Source organism: Bos indicus, chromosome 10, assembly GCF_029378745.1.
Source record: "Bos indicus isolate NIAB-ARS_2022 breed Sahiwal x Tharparkar chromosome 10, NIAB-ARS_B.indTharparkar_mat_pri_1.0, whole genome shotgun sequence".
NCBI classification, from domain to species: domain Eukaryota; kingdom Metazoa; phylum Chordata; class Mammalia; order Artiodactyla; family Bovidae; genus Bos; species Bos indicus.
In genome coordinates, this window is record NC_091769.1 from 102,520,260 (window position 1) to 102,540,134 (window position 19,875).

General features: G+C 38.7%; 1 protein-coding gene across 2 annotated transcripts in view; it reads left to right on the forward strand.

Moving 5' to 3' along the window:
• Window positions 1-19,875, forward strand: part of GOLM2 (golgi membrane protein 2) — an 88,950-nt gene that overhangs the window by 29,514 nt on the left and 39,561 nt on the right. For both annotated transcript variants that reach the window (XM_019969396.2, XM_019969399.2), the window contains exons 2-6: window positions 4,331-4,385; window positions 9,589-9,691; window positions 11,162-11,252; window positions 15,834-15,978; window positions 16,273-16,353. In XM_019969396.2, coding sequence (XP_019824955.2) covers window positions 4,331-4,385; window positions 9,589-9,691; window positions 11,162-11,252; window positions 15,834-15,978; window positions 16,273-16,353 — 475 coding nt within the window. The remainder of the gene's footprint in view (window positions 1-4,330; window positions 4,386-9,588; window positions 9,692-11,161; window positions 11,253-15,833; window positions 15,979-16,272; window positions 16,354-19,875) is intronic.

The window sequence follows — 19,875 nt, forward strand, 5'->3', positions numbered from 1 at the left end:
GTACTCCTTTTCCTCTTTGGAACCAGTCTGTTGTTCCATGTCCAGTTCTAACTGTTGCTTCCTGACCTGCATACAAATTTCTCAAGAGGCAGGTCAGGTGGTCTGGTATTCCCATCTCTCTCAGAAATTTCCACAGTTTATTGTGATCCACATAGTCAAAGGCTTTGGCATAGTCAATAAAGCAGAAATAGATGCTTTTCTGGAACTCTCTTGCTTTTTCCATGATCCAGCGGATGTTGGCAATTTGGTCTCTGGTTCCTCTGCCTTTTCTAAAACCAGCTTGAACATCAGGAAGTTCACGGTTCGCGTATTGCTGAAGGGCTGGCTTGGAGAATTTTGAGCATCACTTTACTAGCGTGTGAGATGAGTGCAATTGTGCGGTAGTTTGAGCATTCTTTGGCATTGCCTTTCTTTGGGATTGGAGTGAAAACTGACCTTTTCCAGTCCTGTGGCCACTGCTGAATTTTCCAAATTTGCTGGCACATTGAGTGGAGTCCTTTCACAGCATCATCTTTCAGGATTTGAAATAGCTCCACTGGAATTCCATCACCTCCACTAGCTTTGTTTATAGAGATGCTTTCTAAGGCCCACTTGACTTCACATTCCAGGATATCTGGCTCTAGGTGAGTGATCATACCATCGTGATTATCTGGGTCGTGAAGATCTTTTTTGTACAGTTCTGTACAGTTCTTCTGTGTATTCTTGCCACCTCTTAATATCTTCTGCTTCTGTTAGGTCCATACCATTTCTGTCCTTTATCGAGCCCATCTTTGCATGAAATGTTCCCTTGGTATCTCTAATTTTCTTAAAGAGATCTCTAGTCTTTCCCATTCTGTTGTTTTCCTCTATTTCTTTGCATTGATCACTGAGGAAGGCTTTCTTATCTCTTCTTGCTATTCTTTGGAACTCTACACTCAGATGCTTATATCTTTCCTTTTCTCCTTTGCTTTTTGCTTCTCTTCTTTTCACAGCTATTTGTAAGGCCTCCCCAGACAGCCATTTTGCTTTTTTGCATTTCTTTTCCATGGAGATGGTCTTGATCCCTGTCTCCTGTACAGTGTCACAAACCTCATTCCATAGTTCATCAGGCACTCTATCAGATCTAGTCCCTTAAATCTATTTCTCACTTCCACTGTATAATCATAAGGGATTTGATTTAGGTCATACCTGAATGGTCTAGTGGTTTTCCCTACTTTCTTCAATTTAAGAATTTGGCAATAAGGAGTTCATGATCTGAGCCACAGTCAGCTCCCGGTCTTGTTTTTGTTGACTGAATAGAGCTTCTCCATCTTTGGCTGCAAAGAATATAATCAATCTGATTTTGGTGTTGACCATCTGGTGATGTCCATGTGTAGAGTCTTCTTTTGTGTTGTTGGAAGAGGGTGTTTGCTACGACCAATGCATTTTCTTGGCAAAACTCTATTAGTCTTTGCCCTGCTTCATTCTGTATTCCAAAGCCAAATTTTCCTGTTACTCCAGGTGTTTCTTGACTTTGTACTTTTGCATTCCAGTCCCCTATAATGAAAAGGACATCTTCATAACAGCACACAACTTAAAACTTAAGAATTGTTTCTTTCCGGAATTTTCAGACCACAGTTGACTGCTGGTAACTGGAACCACAGAAAGCAAAATCACAGATTGGAGAGGGGCTACTGAAAAAGAAGTGGGAAAGAAAATAGAGGCTAATTAGAAGTTATTAGAGAGCAGTCCTTCGATCTCAGACCACACAGCTGTTGATGTCAGCTTTTCCTGCTGCCTCTTGCAGCTTTTCATCAGTGAGCTCATTCCCATGGTTTTAATTGCGATTTGTATGCTATTAACTCTCACATCAGTTCAGTTCAGTCATTCAGCCTAGTCCAACTCTTTGCGACCCCATGGACTGCAGCATGCCAGGCCTCCCTGTCCAGTCCATCACCAACTCCCGGAGTTTACTCAAACTCAGTCCATCGAGTTGGTGATGCCATCCAGCCATCTCATCCTCTGTCGTCCCCTTCTCCTCCTCCCTTCAATCTTTCCCAGCATCGGCGTCTTTTCAAATGAGTCAGCTCTTCGCATTAGGTGGCCAAAGTATTAGAGCTTCAGCTTCAGCATCAGTCCTTCCAGTGAATATTCAGGACTGATTTCCTTTAGGATGGACTGGTTGGATCTCCTTGCAGTCCTAGGAACTCTCAAGAGTCTTCTCCAACACCACAGTTCAAAAGCATCAGTTCTTCGGTGCTCAGCTTTCTTCACAGTCCAACTTTCACATCCATACATGACCACTGGAAGAACCATAGCCTTGCTAGGCGGACCTTTGTTGACAAATTAATGTCTCTGCTTTTTAATATGGTGTCTAGGTTGGTCATAGCTCTCAGATCAACTCCAAACTAGTATATCCCACTTCCTATTAAAGATCTCTTCTTAGATGTGTCACAAGTGCTTCAAATTCAGTGGGTTCGGATCTGAACAACGTCATCTCCCCATGTCTTCCTCCCATCCCAGCCTGCTTCCCCTGTGTCTCCCTGTGGTGGAGCACTGTAGTCTCACTCACCTTAGTCCCCTCACTCTAGAAACTGAAACATCACCCTAAGGCTTCCTCTTTTACTCCTCAGTCTAATCAACTGGTCAGACTATTCGTTGTTCCCCTTTAGTCTCTCTCACATGCATTTATCTCTTGTCCTCATTCTGTTAGTTCAGAGTAGGGATTGGCAAACTTTCTCTATAAAGGGCCAGCTGGTAAATACTTGGACCTCCCAGGTGGCTCAGTAGTAAAGAATCTACCTGCAACATAGGAGCTGCAGGAGACGTGGGTTTGATCCCTGGGTTGGGAAGATCCCCTGGAGAAGGGAATGGCTACCCACTCCAGTATTCTGGCCTGGAGAATTCCATGGACTGTATAGTCCATGGGGTTGCAAAGAGTCGGACGTGAATGAGTGACCAAGCATGGAATATTATTCAGCAATAAAAAGGAATGAACTATTGATGTACGCTAAGTTGCTTCAGTTGTGTCCGACTCTTTGCAACCCCATCGACTGTAGCCCACCAGGCTTCTCTGTCCATGGGGTTCTCCAGGCAAGAATACTCAAGTGAGTGGCCATCTCCTCCTCCAGGGGATCTTCCCCACCCGGGGATCGACCCCAGTCTCTTATGTCTCCTGTATTGGCAGGTAGGTCCTTTACCACTAGTGCCGCCTGGGACGCCCAGGTACATTATGCTGATTGGAAAGAGTCTCAAAAGGTCACATACCATATGATTACACTTAACATTCTTGAAATGATAAAATTACAGAGATGGAGAACAAATTAGTGGTTACCTGGGATCAGGAACAGTGTGGAAGGAGGATGGGTTTGACTGCAAAGGATAGCATGAGGGAGATATTTGTGATGATAGCATAGTTCTGTATCTTGTGTTGATGGTGTTTACATGAATCTATACGTGTGATAAGACAGCACAGAACTGTACATGTTGTATCAATGTCAATTTCCTGGTTTTGAAGTTGTGTAGTTATATAAGATGTACCCACTGGGGGAAATTGTGGGAAGGGTATATGGGACTTCTCTGTACTATCTTTGCAATTTCCTATGAACCTAAAATTATTTCAAGATGAAAAATTAAAAATTTTTTTCTTTAGAGATTTAAGTGGTATTTAGTGTAATCATTTGCCACTCATGGTACTGCATTTGATCAACTTAAATCAATCTGTGCCTTTCAAAATAATATTACTATTGAGATTGACAAGAGAACTGTTTGTAGTGATAACTTTAGTTGGATTTACAATTAGCTGAAACCTATTTAAACAAGAACTGAGACACTGTAGTTCTTTGCTTGTTATCCTAAGACATTCCTTGTCTTAGTTTTTAACTTAAGTGGTAAGGCTTAGTCTGAGTCTTTGGGTACACTTTCAGTTCCCAGAGCTCCTGTATACTGGCTTCTAGAGGACAATGACTGCAGCAGTGAGTCCTGTATAAAAATAATATCTGTCCTCTTGGGGGAGCTTGATGAACAATAAGTACTTCCGACTTGGCATTAATTCTTTTCTTAATATAGAGTTGAAAATCTTCTGGTAAGATTTTGGAAAACATCTGATTTTTTTTTTTCAAAAAAGCAATATTCACCTCAAACTTTCAAACAATGTCGTACTATATATTAAATTAAATTAATATTCTTATGCAACTTTAAAATGAATATTACAAAATCAGAACTTACAATTCTCTTTGGAAAATGTGGCATACGTAACTTAAATATTTTTCTTTTGTACTTATTATCAAGCTCAAAGTGAATATGAGGGGGAAAAGGTAAATATAAGCAAAACTACATATTCTTTAGTAAAATTAAGACAATTTTTTTTCAGGTTAAACTGCAGAACAACATATCATATCAGATGGCAGACATACATCATTTAAAGGGTAAGAAACTTACTTACAAATTAAAGTTCACTAAATGTCTAAAATCCTGAAGAGTTAAGAAATCCTCAAGTCAGATAGCTAAATGAAATAGAGTTTTGAACAAAGCTCCTCTGATGGCAAAACATGTTTCCTTTTGTCTTAAGAGATAATAAAAATTTTAATGTTGTTTTATATATAATAAGTACAAGTTAAAATTTGAGATCTGCATTTTACTCTTGTGCTGTGGACAGATTTCATACAATGAAACGTTAAAAGAATCTTTAAAGAAAACTGAGGTGTTGCTTCGGAGACTGTCAGATTACCAGGGAAAGGGTTAGGAGTGACCCCTCTGTACTGTGTCCAGCCTGCTGAAATAATCCATTCAGTTCTGGGAATGCTTTGGGCAGGTCCCCCAAGCTCAATATTGTAGATACCCGGGGAACAAAGAAGCTTGGAACAGAAGCCAGGGAGCCTGGAGGTAGATTAGATAGATGAAGAGTTTTTTTTGTTTCATTTTGATGAAGTGATTGTTGTTATTCAGTTGCTGAGTCATGTGTGACTCCTTACGACCCCATGGACTGCGGCACACCAGGCTCCTCTCTCTTCCACTGTCTCCTGGAGTTTGCTCAAAGTCATGTCCGTTGAGTCAGTGATGCTAACCATCTGCCGCCCTCTTCTCCTTTTGCCTTCAGTATTTCCCAGCATCAGGGTCTTTTCCCACTGAGTCGGCTCTTCACATCAGGTGGCCAAAGTAAGAGCTTCAGCTTCAGCATCAGTCCTTCCAGTGAATATTTGGGGTTGGTGAAGTGATAGGAGATGTCTAAAGCTCTTATGAAAAATAATAGTTAAAGAGAACAAGCTCTATACTCTGCTTGCGTTACTTCACGCTATCCCTGGCCTTTGGAATTTGAGGTCTAAGGACCATCCCTCTTTTCCCTCATACCCTTTGATTACAACACTACGTATTTTAAAACTTTGCATGAAGTTTCTCTGAATTTATCTATGTGGGTAGTACTTGCTCTCTGATTTCATAAATTTTTCTTTATAACCATTTTGAACCTCTGTAGGATTAGGTAATATATTGTTAACACTCTCTTTTAGAAGCCAACCTACGCTGGCTAATTTATGCAAGCTTTGTCCCTCACCAAGCAAAACCATTAGGGGGCAGCCTTGGTGGATTACAGCCCAAACACAGGGGCTACTCGCGTTGTGCTGTGTACGATTTTGAACAGCTCCGGTTTTCTGTGAGGAGTTCGCTTTCCGGGCGGCCACAGTTGTCGCTGTGGCGTTTGTGCCGTGCTGTCCTCTTTTTGGCTCACAGGCGTGCACGGGATGGCGCAGAAGGCGGCGCCCTGCCAGTGCTGATTCTGCTTGTCGTCAGAGTGATTTCTTACTAAATAGTAATAGACTGGGGCTTTTCCTTGTATATGTCAGAGAAAATGACAGCCCATGTTCCTGAGTAAAAATCTTTATTATACTGTGTGCATCCACAGTTGAAGTAGATCCTGAGATGTTTTGAAATTTAGGTGATAGACTTCAGCAAAGAAAAAAGATTTGATTTGAGCTCATAACTGTGCAACTCTTGGCTTTAGTGCAGTTACTGAAGCTGGGACTCTTGAAATTGAGTTTCATTAATGTGACTTTTGCACCTTAGGAACTGTTTCTACTGAAACTAACTTCTTGACAAGTTGACAGTACAATGCACATTTGCCTGTTTTCATTGACATTAATGTCAGATATATTGGAGTTAATATACATCAGATTCTTAAAAAAAAAAAAACCCTTATGGTAATTAATATTTTCTTGGAAATAAAAAGATTGGAGTTGTTTTCAGTGCCTGAGAAAGTAAATTAACATCCTAGTATACATTGACTTATTTAGACTAACTTCCCTTTTTTTATGCCTGTTACTGAAAGAAAATTTGAAATAAAAATGTTTGAAAAGTAAGAGTTTTTTTTTTTTTGGCTGTAAAAGCTCATCCTAGGCAACCCCTTTCTCAACCATATCCCTAATCTTTTGAAGTTAAATTGAGGGATTATGGCCATGCCCTCTATAGCATGCCCTGCTGTTGCTGTTATTGCTCGGCTGCACAGTTGGCCTTGGGTCTGACGCCCTCTAAGTTACGCGGAGCATTCTGCTGTGCTGACCTTGAGCAGCCTACTAGACAGAGTATCTTTGGGTTCAAATCAGCTGAAAGTAAAACTGTGATACAGAAAACTTTTATCTTTACTTTTGCTTTTTGATCTGTTTTCTACCCCACCCCACCCCCGCTCTTTTTGGCCTTGCCGTGTGGCTTGTGGGATATCAGTTTCCTGACCAGGGACTGAACCCGGCCGCAGCAGTGAAAATGTAGAACCCTAAGCACCAGACCCGCAGGCAGCTCTACTTTTACCCCTTTCAAGTCTTTAACTATTCAAAGCACCAATCAGCTCCATGCTTTATATTCCTTGCCCTGTATTCAAATAGGTTCAGTTCAGTCGCTCAGTCGTGTCCGACTCTTTGCGACCCCATGAAACGCAGCACGCCAGGCCTCCCTGTCCATCACCAACTCCCGGAGTCCACCCAAACCCATGTCCATTGAGTCGTTGATGCCATCCAACCATCTCATCCACTGTTGTCTCCTTCTCTTCCTGCCTTCAATCTTTCCCAGCATCAGGGTCTTTTCAAATGAGTCAGCTCTCTGCATCAGGTGGCCAAAGTATTGGAGTTTCAGCTTCAACATCAGTCCTTCCAATGAACACCCAGGACTGATGCCCTTCAGGATGGACTGGTTGGATCTGCTTGCAGTCCAAGGGACTCTGAAGAGTCTTATCCAACACCACAGTTCAAAAGCATCAGTTCTTCGGTGCTCAGCTTTCTTCACAGTCCAACTTTCACATGCATACATGATCACTGGAAAAACCATACCCTTAGAACCTGGTATTTTACATGCACTGAAATTCATACTGTTTTATTTTTTTGTCAATTGAATTTTAAACCTTTTATCTCCATTTAAAAATGGAAGACTTTATTTCCTGATAAAGATATTTCAAATACTGTTAGTGAGAAGCATTTTGGGGAAGCAGAGAAGCAATTTCAAATCTTGAAATCATACATGCCTTACGTTCATTCTGAAGGTAAACTTAGCTGTTTAGTGAGTTTACTGTATAGGAAAAAGAAGCCTGAAGGGGTCCTGTAGATCAGCAGTTGAGATCCATTACCCTAGTAACTGTGAGGTTATACTGGTTTGACTTTTTTTTTTTAATTGCAGTAACTTTTCAGTTCTGGAATCTTTGCTGGCTAAGTCTATCTATAAGCTACGAGACTTCTTTGTTCTTTAGAATCAACATCCATAGCTGAGGCTAGAGCTCTGCTCCCTCTTGCCCTCTGCTTCTTAGTAGGTGGGGCCAGGGAGCGGGTTACAAGCTGAATATTGTTTCATGGATACCTGGCCTCAGATTTGTTACTTTTATCTGAGGTAGGGGAAATGACTGAAAAACTACAGAGATCAGCCATGTTTGCATATTGTAGAGTTAATAGAGCAAGTAGAGAAAAGTAAAATGTGACTTGACTAAACTCATAGAAACAGGGAGTAGAATGGTGGTTACCAGGGTTTGGGAGATGTGTGGGGAAAATGAGACGTTGGCTAAAGGGTACAAACTGTTAGTTACAGGACGAGTACGGTTTGGTGATCTATGATGATTATAGTTAACAATATTGTGTTATAACAATACTGTACTATATACTTGGAAGTTGCTGAAAGAGTAGATCTTAAATGTTCTCACCACACACAAAAAAGTAGTAATTATGTGAGATAGTGGAGGTGTTGGCTAATGTGATGGTAATCATTTTACAATATGTTAGTGAATCAAATCAACATGTATGCCTTGAACTCACATAGTGTTAATATCTCAATTAAAATTTTAAAAATAATAAAAAATGTAGCTTGAATAGGCAAGCATAATTATCAACTACAAGCATTTTATGTAAATCATTTACATTTCATATTTGATTATTAATCTTATATAATAGCTATTACATGCATATTGTTAAACTTTATATACCTCATCAAGCGTTCATGTGAATTGAACATTTTTATTTGTTGTTGTTACTGTAGTTATGATTCCACAATACAAGTTATAGAGAAAAAAAATGTGCTCAGAATCCCACCAGTAAGCTTAATCACTGATAGCATTTTGATGTAATTTTATTCTTGTCTATTTTTTTACATGCATAAATTTATACTATAAATTTATGTTTATACCTGCTTTTTAAAAACTTACATCACACACAAAAAAACTTACATCACAAGGATTTCTGGGTGCCTTTAAAGTAACAAGACTAATTTGTTAAGCCTTCTGTGAAAAGCAGATGTTATAATATTGGCATATTATAGTTAGAAATTATATTTTAGTCTTAATAAGTAGATGTTGCTTACATAGAATAGACCTCTGTTCCCATTTATGAAAATTAAGACTTTCTTAATTACTGCTTTTGCGTAACTGATAAGGCTGTTGGCAAATTTTTTTATCCTCTGTCCAAGAAACTGACATTTCTCTTCCTTGGCTGAATTTTTTTTTGTAGGATTAGATGGAGTGACTCTAGAAAATGTGGGGCCAGTGATTATAGATTAAATGTTCACAAAAGAGCATCTGGCTCAGCTTTTAATTTACTATCCAGTTTGAAATTTCATATTATTCATTACAACTAAAACTTTTAGCTCTGGTCCAGAGATTATAAGCTTTGGAAATGGAATTTTGGTGTATGTGGATGTAATTCAGTAGTGGAACTAGAAGTCAGATCTAAAGAGATTGGTACCTAAGTTGAGAATCAAATGTGATTTTAAAATGAATTCTGCATCCATAGCCAACACATCTAAAAAATATGATTTCCCCCCTACTTTTTGTAAAGCAGTTAGGTTTAGAGAGATAGGCAGCTTTTCATGTTCTGTTTCCACAACTTAGCATATGGTCTATATAATGTGTAAAGATGTATAATTTTTAAATATTTCTGGTCGATGTGAAAGCCACTGAGGCTATCTTGTTTTAAAAATAAATTTTATTGTGCATACATGTGTATGAAAAGCAGTTAAATATGGTACTAGTCATGTAATTTAACTTCTTGAGAGTATGAATAAATAGAGAACTGTATATAATTTTAGAAATCCCATGCCTTCTTAACAGGAAGTAGCAGAGTACGTAAACTTCGTTCCTTTGCTTTTGTTTTGCTTCCGTTTTGTGGATAGAGCAACTTGCTGAGCTTCGTCAGGAGTTCCTTCGACAGGAAGACCAACTTCAAGACTATAGGAAGAACAATACTTACCTTGTGAAGAGGTTAGAATATGAGAGGTAAGACTGCACGCAGTAAGTATTTACGAATCTTGAATATTTGTCCAACATTCAGTCAAGTCATTTCTTCCTTTCTGGAGTCTGTTTTTCTTCTCTTCTTTCATTTTACTAAGTCTTTTAAATTCCTTTTCCAAAAAAAAAAAAAGGAAAATAAATTCCTTTTCTATTGTCTTTGTATGTGTCTGTGAAATCTATTTTATTTTGATAGCTTGAAGAACATGGAAATATCTCATACAAGGCACGTTGAATCTACCCCTGTAGACATTGTAAGACATTGTAGACATTGTAAGACAGAAAATCATGTAAGAAATCAGTTTTAAAGTAAAAGGTATTTTTTAGGTCTGCATACCAAAAATTAGAAAGAGTCAACATATTTTAAACTGTTTATCCATTTCTGACATCTTACTCTTGTAGGTTGTCAATATGCATCTACTACATATATGTTTTTTAATCTAATAGTGTTCAGTAATTTTCTGTGTATCTTTCGGATTAAAGATTGACATACTTAGAGGTAATAAATTATTCCAGTGTATTAGTATGCTAGAGCTTGTTTAATCTCTCCCAATTGCTGGACCACTGTAGGAGTTTTCCTTTTCTCACTGTTACGATTATCAACTATAAAAATCTTTGTGCAAAAAGGATTTTTTTTCCTCTTATGTTATTTCACTGATTATATTCTCAAATACAGAACTTCTGAGATAGAATGTTTATTGATCTTATCACATATGAAAATTGCTTTGTAAAATGACTATACTAATTTATACTGTAAATGTTTCCCTGTGGCCCCACCAACATTGACTTTTATAATTCTGACTTAATTTCACTAGTATAGGAATAAGGAAAGCACTATATATACATATAGGAAGCTTAATTTGCATTTTAAATGGTAGAAGGCAACACTTTTCTATGTATTTATTATTTGTTTCTTTTTACATGAATGATCTTTTTGTATGCTTTGCCTGCTTGTCCAGTTGAAATTCATAATTTTATCTGTTTGTGCCTTTACATTTTGTCTTGCTGGTTGCATTCTGTCTTTTTTATTAGTTTCTTCTGTTCTTGCTCTTTTTATGGTTTAGGCTTTTATTATTGTGTTGAAAGTATTGGGTTGGCTAAGAAATTAGTTCGAGTTTTTCATAACATCTTACAGAAAAACCCAAACGAACTTTTTGGATAACTCAATACTGTTTGATGACTCATCTGCTGCAACTGCTTAAAATTTCTTTTTAAAAATTCATCTTTCTAATTTCTGTTTTTTTAATTAGCTTTATCAATATTTTTATCCTCTATTAAAGATTCAGGTATTTTAAGGATTTTGACTGTGAGCTATTTTCATGTCTGCTCTTTGTCCTCTCCTATCCACTCTCCTGCTGACTGAATGCTTTATCCATATAGATGTATGTTTTCAGCTTCTAAACATCTTTGAGATCAACTCAAGATATTATAGTCTAAAAGAATGACTTTCTAATTTAGTTTTCAGTGTGGACAACAGATCAAGGAGTTAAGAGCTCAGCATGAAGAAAATATTAAAAAGTTAGCAGACCAGTTTTTGCAGGAACAAAAGGTAAATTTTAAAAATACTTAAAATATGTTCTTGTTATAAATCTTATAATTTAGAAGTTAAATTTTGTATTTTTGTTATAAAACATTATATTTTTAAGTATTTTAGCCTATGTAATTCTAAAAATGACTTCAGTGGCTTTAGTACTGAGTAAATTAAACATTTGCAAAAATATAACCTCAGCTCTTAAAACTAATTTTGAGCTATATAACTTTTGCCTGACTTTTAAAAGTAATTTTTGCTGTTTATTTCTCAGTTTGTAAGTGGATAATCATGTTACTGAAAAATCAGTTACTTCGTATTTTTTTTTTCTAATTTTATTTTATTTTTAAACTTTACATAATTGCATTAGTTTTGCCAAATATCAAAATGAATCCGCCACACTTTTGAGAAATAGGAAAAAAAATTGAGAAACTTTTACTTATCAATCTTTGTTGTTTCTAATTCCTTTCTTAAAATACAGAAATGAAATGCTAGCGACTATTTTCATATTTTGGGGGTGGCAAATTCTTTTATTAAGTCATACAGTTCCAGTAGATAAATATTATGGAAGTCCTGCTAGAAATAGAAGGAATTTGAAATTTACAAGTCATGAAGACATTCATTTTTCACACCCTGTAGTCTAGTCTGACTAGCTATAGTTTGTATACAGTCTTGTGATTTAGAGTAAAGAGAGATTGAATAGTGAAAAGTATTTTTCTTGGTCTCTGGTAGTCTCTCACCTAAAGGACTAGAAGCTCAGGAAACCAGGTTTTCGTGCTCTGTTTTTTCACCATTTTGCAACATGATATTGAGGGCATCTTTTTTTTACCCATAAAGTGAAACAGCTGCTGTCTGTCTTCAGCCTTACTTGCAGACATGGGGTAGGTTACGGGGAGATGGCAGGCACAAGTGAGCTGCCTTAGTGGGGCTGAGGCCCCGGGGCAGCCAGCAGACACTGCCGGGACCCTGCGTGCGCAGAGGGGCATAGCAGTGGTTTGGCCAAAAGTTTGTTCGCTTTTTCTGTAAGATCTTAACAGAAAAACCTGAACGAGCCTTTTGACCAACCCTATAGAACACAAATGGAGAAGGCAATGGCACCCCACTCCAGTACTCTTGCCCGGAAAATCCCATGGACAGAGGAGCCTGGTAGGCTGCAGTCCATGGGGTCGCTAAGAGTCGGACACGACTGAGCGACTTCACTTTGACTTTTCACTTTCATGCATTGGAGAAGGAAATGGCAACCCACTCCAGTGTTCTTGCCTAGAGAATTCCAGGGATGGGGGAGCCTGGTGGGCTGCCATCTATGGGGTCTCACAGAGTCGGACACAACTGAAGCGACTTAGCAGCAGGAGCAGCATAGAACACAAAAGGAAGAGGACCAGAGGCTTGCTGATGGAACTGTGGTATTATGAGCCCATCATATAAATGGGATAAGTTTGTTCTCTTCTCCCAAGAAGTGTATATATCAGCTTTTTCCTTTCTCTTGGCAAGTGTAGTTCTCTCTTTCTGCTCTTCTATTTTAGCCTATTTTTATATTGTTAATTAACTAATATCCTGTCCCATTCTTTGCCCTTATGCTGCCCTAAATGGAACAAGGTGGAGAGAAATGGAGGTGCTTAACCTTAAGTTCTCTTAAGAGAACGTCTTTCTAGGATGACACACCAGCGCCTCGTTCTGCTCCTCACCCTCAGTTCCTACCCTTCAGCTACCACGACTTGATTCTGTGAAATCTGAGTTGTTTTTCATAGGAACAAATCCATTATAAGCTATAAGAAACAAGCATAAGGTGTGTTCAGGGATTTTTTTTTAACCAAGTACATGCCTGTCTTAGAAATTACTCTAAGGAGGGGGTCAGCAAACTAACTGCAACCTCCTGCCTTTTTTTTCCATACTGCCCATCGGCCAAAAAAAGTGGTTATTGCATTTTTAAAATGGTTAAAAAAATCAAAAGAATATTCTATGACATGGGAAAGCTGTAAGAAACTGAAATCTTAATGTCTAGAGATACAGTTTATTAGAACACAGCCACAGTCATTTGTTTACTGCTTTCATGCTATCACAAAGGAAGATAAGTTGTCACAGACCAGAGGAGACTTGGGTTTCCCAGGTGGCTCAGTGGTAGAGAATCCTCCTGCCAACACAGGACGCGTGGAAGACACAGGTTCTGTCCCTGGTTTGGGAAGATCCCCTGGAGAAGGAAATGGCAGTCCACTCCAGTATACTTGCTTGGGAAATCCCCTGGACAGAGGTGCCTGGCAGGTTACAGTCCCTGGGGTCGCAAAAAGTTGGACACGACTGAGCACAGAGAAGACTTAAGAAGACCTGAGTATTTAAATGTAATGTAGTAAAAATGTAAGTAAATAAATTAATTAAATAAATGCAGTATAATATCCTGGATTGGATGCTGGAACGGAAAAAGGCCTTAATGGAAAAAGTAGTGAAATCTAAATAAAGGCTGGAGTTTAGTTAATAATGTACTAATGTTGTTTTCTTAGTTTTGCAAATGTATCATGCTAATGTGATGTTAACACTAAGGGAAATTGAGTGATTGGTAATTACTTTTCTATAAATTTAAATTATTTCAGAGTAAAAACTATATTTAAAAAAGAACTAGGTGGCCCCTTTACCAAATCAACAATATTGAATTTAGAAAGCCATCCTATTTTATTAATTGTATTTATTATTGTCCATTCACAGAAAACTATTGCATTAATAATGAATCAAAGGACAATATCTTTGCTAATTGTTTTAAACGGAGAAGTATTTTGGACGAGTAGTTTGTTGACTTTTAAGTTTTGTTTCTTTGCTTTATCCATATCATAAAGCTGTGGAGTACTTACTATGGAAGTTGCCTTATAATGTGGCATTATAGCGAAAATGCACAGAGATGCAGGATGGCTTAGGTTGTGTACCTCACAGATTTTCTCACCTTTGGCCTTTATACCGATATGTTCAGAAATTTCAGTTTATCATTTCCCACATCAGCAGTTAAGCTCTGAAAATTGGCTATAGCTTATCAAGTTCCCAAATCCTGTGGGAGTAAGAAAGATGGTTTGAATCCCTTTCCATACTTCTCCAGCTTTGTAATCTTGAACAAACTATATAACTTCTTTAAGCCTCAGTTTTATTTTGTTTTCCTTAAAACTATTCATTTATCTGTACTAGAGGACAGGCTTGAAAACAAGTTGCAAACTAGGAGACATGGCAGAAGTATTGCCTGGTACACTGGAATACCTACACTTGATGGTCAAAGTGCCCATTCTTCTTTATTATGACAAATTCTTACCGTTTGGCTCCTATGTTTCTAGAGTTCCTGTAGATCTTGTAGTACTGTTGTTTTTTTATAATGTTACCAGTGATTACATTGCATAGCGTTTTAGAGTTGGCAAAGCATTTAACGCTAATATTATTATGCATTAAATATTAATATGGCAACCCAAGCGTGTGTACTTGATTCCGTCCCTCTCCCAGTTTTCCGTGAGACAGCTCAACCAGTTAAGAGAAAACTGGGACCCACAGGATTGAATCAGGCTTAATCATAACCTGCACCCAACTCCAGTACTGTTGCCTGGAAAATCCCATGGACGGAGGAGCCTGATAGGCTGCAGTCCATGGGGTCGCGAAGAGTCGAACATGACCGACCACTTCACTTCAACTTTTCACTTTCATGCATTGGAGAAGGAAATGGCAACCCACTCCAGTGTTCTTGCCTGGAACACCCCAGGGACGGGGGAGCCTGGTGGGCTGCCGTCTATGGGGTCACACAGAGTCGGACACAACTGAAGCGACTTAGCAGCAGCAGCAGCAGCAGCAGCAGCAGCAATCATAAACTGAAGATTCAGGTTTCCCAGAAGGCGATATGGTCAGGTGAGGTAGGTTACAGGGAGCACTGGCTTGTGTACTGTTCTGCCATCCTTCTGTGCTTGAGTGGCCGGTGCACCTGGCAAGACTTTGCCTGTTTTCCACCTTGCTGTTTCTGCTGGGAGAAGAACCTGCCAGTGTCGACAGCCATCGATCGCACTTGAGGGGTCCCTGGGTGCCGGCCTCCTGCTGTCTGCCCTCCTGCTTGGTTAAAACATGCCGTACAGAACCCATGCTCCCCCAGGCCTCTGCAGCCAGCGCTCAGCAAGACTCTTCTGACTGAGTCACTCCCTCAGCATAGCCAAAGGGCATTACCTCTGCCTAACATTTTAGGCCATTTGTTGTAATTAGAGACTTAAAAAAAAAAAAACTTATTCTTTGACTTCATGTTAGGTATAAAAACTGAACAAAAAAATAATATTACATCCCATATCTCTTAAGTGTTTGGAATTTGGACCCATGGTATGTATTTCAGAATATTTAGTTTATTTCAAAATATTTAGTCAAAAAAAATGAACTGTTTCAGAATATTTAGTTAATATTAACTAAATATTAACATTTAGTTAATAAAATGAACTGTTTCAAAATATTAAGTATTTGGAATTTGGACCCATGGTATGTATTTCAAAAAAAATGAACTGTTTCAGAATATTTAATTAACACAACTAATATTTAGTTGTGTCAATAGTTTAACATTTTGAGCTGAAAAATACTTACTGTTAGCAAATCTTAATCTCACAGCAAGAGGCCCACAAGTTTGAATCAAAAGGTGGAAATGAATTGGATACGGACAATCATGCAGTGCCTAAAAACATTCCAGAAGTTGCTGAGAACGGTGCAGGCAAGAATGAAGAACCCTCAAGCCATCATATTCCACATGGGAAAGGTATTACTATTATTTTGTGTTAAGAGGGGATTGACTTCTTCTCACTTTGAAGTGAACATTTTCATTCATAAAGAATATTGTTTGATTTTTCTTCCATTATGTTTAGGTATCTGTTTCAAATTTGAATCCTTTAACAGAGAAGAAAAAAATAATAAGTCTATAGAGTTATAGCTGTATCATAGAAAGATTTATAGATACTCATTCGATGTGGCCCGTTGCTTTACAAACTGATTGTTACATTCCTTCATTGTATGTAAGGAAAAATACAGAATTATGTTTTTATTACTTGAGCAGAACAAATCAAACGAGGTGGTGATGCAGGCATGCCTGGAATAGAAGAGAATGACCTTGCAAAAGCTGAAGATGTTCCTGTTGGTAAGTAAAAGTTACTAGATTTTAACTGAAGCAATCATCTTATTTTTCATGTGACTGTTGTTTTTTTGAGTAACATCTGAGAAAAGTCATATGTATCTTGGGGACCACTATTTTTAGTTAACTACCTACCTATTAATTCCCAGAATATAATTGTTTTAGATATAATTTTTATGGAAAATTTTGCTAAAGTGTATAAAATACTTGTTTTTGCCTGAAGAGTCAAACATATTTGAACTTTTTCTTGATGACTCAAGAGTTATTGCTCATGACAGTTATGCTATATGTTCAAGCTGCTTATGTTTACTAAAAGTATATGTGGTTTCTTTCCTTCAGGCTAAATGTTCCCAGGTTGTGGTGGTGTTGGTATTCTTTAATATGGCAGAATAAAACCCTTATATAGGTTTTTAGGACTTGGCATGTCTTTTCAGTTAATCACCCTACAATTTAAGTAGCTTATTCACTTTTTTCCTTCTCTTACGGCCACTTCTGCTCAGTGTATGTCTCTTCATTAGTATGTCTGCTGCTTTCTTTCTGTTTGGTCTGTGTCACTGCTGCTGCCCTAATCCCATGCAGTTTTTTCATGTCTCTCTGTTTCCTTACCATTCCTATGTTTGTTTCTTAGCTATCGTAGATACCCTTCCATGCTGACTCCAGTTTATTATGAAAAATAGGAAGTAACAGCATATCTTTGGTTCTTCTTTGCTGTTTTCATTCCTTTGCAATCTCCGTGATTATTTCTGTAGTTTTAGCTCATTGTTTGTGGCTGAAATTGCTGAGTGTCTAAGGTCCAAATGAATGAATGAATATCAACAGCACTGCAATCTAGGAACATTTAGCTTGAAAGAAATAAACTACTTATACTTTTAATAAACATAAGTAGCTTGAACACAGCATGACTATCATGAACAATAACTCTGAGCCATCAAGAAAAAGTTCAAATATGTTTGACTCTTAAGGCAAAAGCAGTTAGTCCTTTCCTTTGCATAGTTTCGCCGTCTTCTCAAATTCTTTCATATCTGTATTCTTTTGAGTTGCCAGTTCACAGTGTATTCCCTCCAAGTAAAGTTCAGGGCAAGAGCAAGAACATGAGTTGATAAATAAGGAGTAAGGATGAGCATGTTTTTTTTGTAAGGCCATGAAGTAATCCAGTGATTCTTAAAGTTGGTTCTTGAACCAGCAGTGTCAGCCTTACCCAGGAACTTATTGAATAGAAACACATATTCTTAGGTCCCATTCCAGACGGACAGCATAAGAAATTCTTGGAATGTAGCCGAACAGTCTGCATTTTAACAAGCTCTCCAGGTGGTTTTGGTCTTTGCCAATGTTTTAGAACCACTGGCTTAGATGTTAAAGAAATATTGAGGGCAAGGACCATGTATTCTTCTGAATTTTTGCAGTACTTACCCTAGTCCTAGATTCACTGAGGTTTAGGTTGATTAATCTCTTTATATTGTGCTTACTTTTTAAAAATTAAATGAAAGGTTCTTTAAATTCTATAGTGCTTTATAATTTTCATAAGTTTCACCCACATGATTGCATATAATTCCATAAAATAGCTATCTTGTCCCACCTACCCTGGTATGCCCCCTTTCTTCCCTGTCCCCACTGGTGACCACTAGAGTGTTCTCTGTATCTCTGAGTCTGCTTCTCTGCTTCTTTTTTGTTTTCGTCACTGGTTTGTTGTAATTTTTATATCCCACATGTAAGTGACATCACCCAGTATTTCTCTTTCTCTGGCTTCATTTGGTGCCCTCCAAGTCCATCCACGTTGCTGCGGATGCAAAACGTTCACTCTTTTTCACGCTGAGTAGTGTTCCTGCGTGTGTGTGTGTGTGTGTGTGTGTGCACGCGCGCGCTCCACATTTTCTCTGTCTGTCATCTGGTTTTGGACGCTTAGGCTGCTTCCGTATCTTGGCACTTGTGAATAATGCTGCTGTGAACGTTAGGGTGCATGTCTCTCTTCAGTCCGTGGTTCTGCTGTTTGTGTGTCTGCCCTGGAGTGCGCTGCTGGGTCGCCTGCGAGCTCTGCTCTTGGTGTTGAGAAGCCGCCACTGTTTCCCACGTGGCTGCGCCAGTTTATGTTCCCACCAAAGTGCACCAGTGGGTTAGTTTTTCTTTATCTTTGATTTTCTGTAATTTGAAAATGATATGCTGTGAAGTAGTCTTTTTGTTTGTGTGTTTGGGCATTTATCTTGCTCTGTGTTCTCTGAGCTTCCTGGATCTGTAGTTTCGTGTTTGACATTAATTTGGCAGAAATTCTGTCATTATATGTCAGATATTTCTTCTGTTCTTTTCTCTCTTCTCCTTCTGGTATTCTCGTTACACTTTTTATAGTTGTCTTAGGTATTTGGTTCTGTTTTTTTCCAGTCTTTGTCCTGTTTGCTTTTCTGTTTTTGAGGATGCTATCAATAAATCCTTTAACTCAGAGCTTCTTTCCTCAGTTTTGTCCAGTCTACTAATAATCCCATCAGAGGCATTCTTCATCTCTGTTACAGTGTTTTTGATCTCTAGTATTTCTTTTTTATTCTTTCTAGGATTTCTATCTCTGTACTTTGATTGCCCATCTATTCTTGCTTGCTGTCTACTTTATCTGATGGAGTTCTTAGCGTCGTACTTGCAGTTCTTTTGCGTTCCCGGGCTGATAGCCCCGCCATTCCTGCCATGTCTGTTCTGAAGCTCGCAGAGCGTTCCGTGCCTTTCAGTGTGCCTTGTGGGTTTTCTTGATGCCTCAGCGTGGCACACACGCCAGGGGCGCAGCCCTGCTGGTGAGCTGTGGGGAGGGGACGCTCTCTCTTGTTCTGCGGTTGGCTCTCAGCCTTTCAGTGAGCCTGTGCCTCTGGATTCTGAACTTCACAAGGGCTTCTCAGTTTTTTCCTTCCCCTCTCAGGTGGGACAGGGTGGCTCGAGGGAGCTAGAGTTGGGTATTTTCCTTCGGTAGGTCACTTAGACTCTGATAATGCCCTAGCAAGTTAGGTGCTGTTTAATTGGTTTCTGCAAAGAGCAGACTTTATTAGGAACAGAATGCTTTGTTTCCTTTTGCCCTCCCCCAACCCTCAGGGGGTTTTCTCCACTATTTACCTGGGAATCTACTTGAACTCCTGGAGTAAATTCCCTAACTTTGTGGGAGCCCCCTATGTGACTGGGCCCCCTAGAGTTTTAACTCTGAGCTATCCATACTGAACCTCTGGCAATTAACCAGGTACAGTTCAGATTTCCCTGCCCTGACACTGGCTTCTGTGGCGGTTTCTGTTCACTAGTCTCTCCTGTAAGCCAAGACTCCCTGTATTTGCCTGTCTCTCTTATATGATGGTTGCAGTTTGCCCTGTGTCTTCCTCTTTCTTATGGACCCAAAAGAGCTGTTGATTTTTCCGCCTGTTTTAGCTGTTTCCTTGTTGTTAGGCTAGAGTGGCAACTTCTAAGCTCCGTATATGCAGACCCAGGAACCAGAAGTCTTCTGGATTAATTTTGAATCTCTGGACTGTTGGTGCTTTTACAGAAGTATTTTGAGTATAAAGACTATTT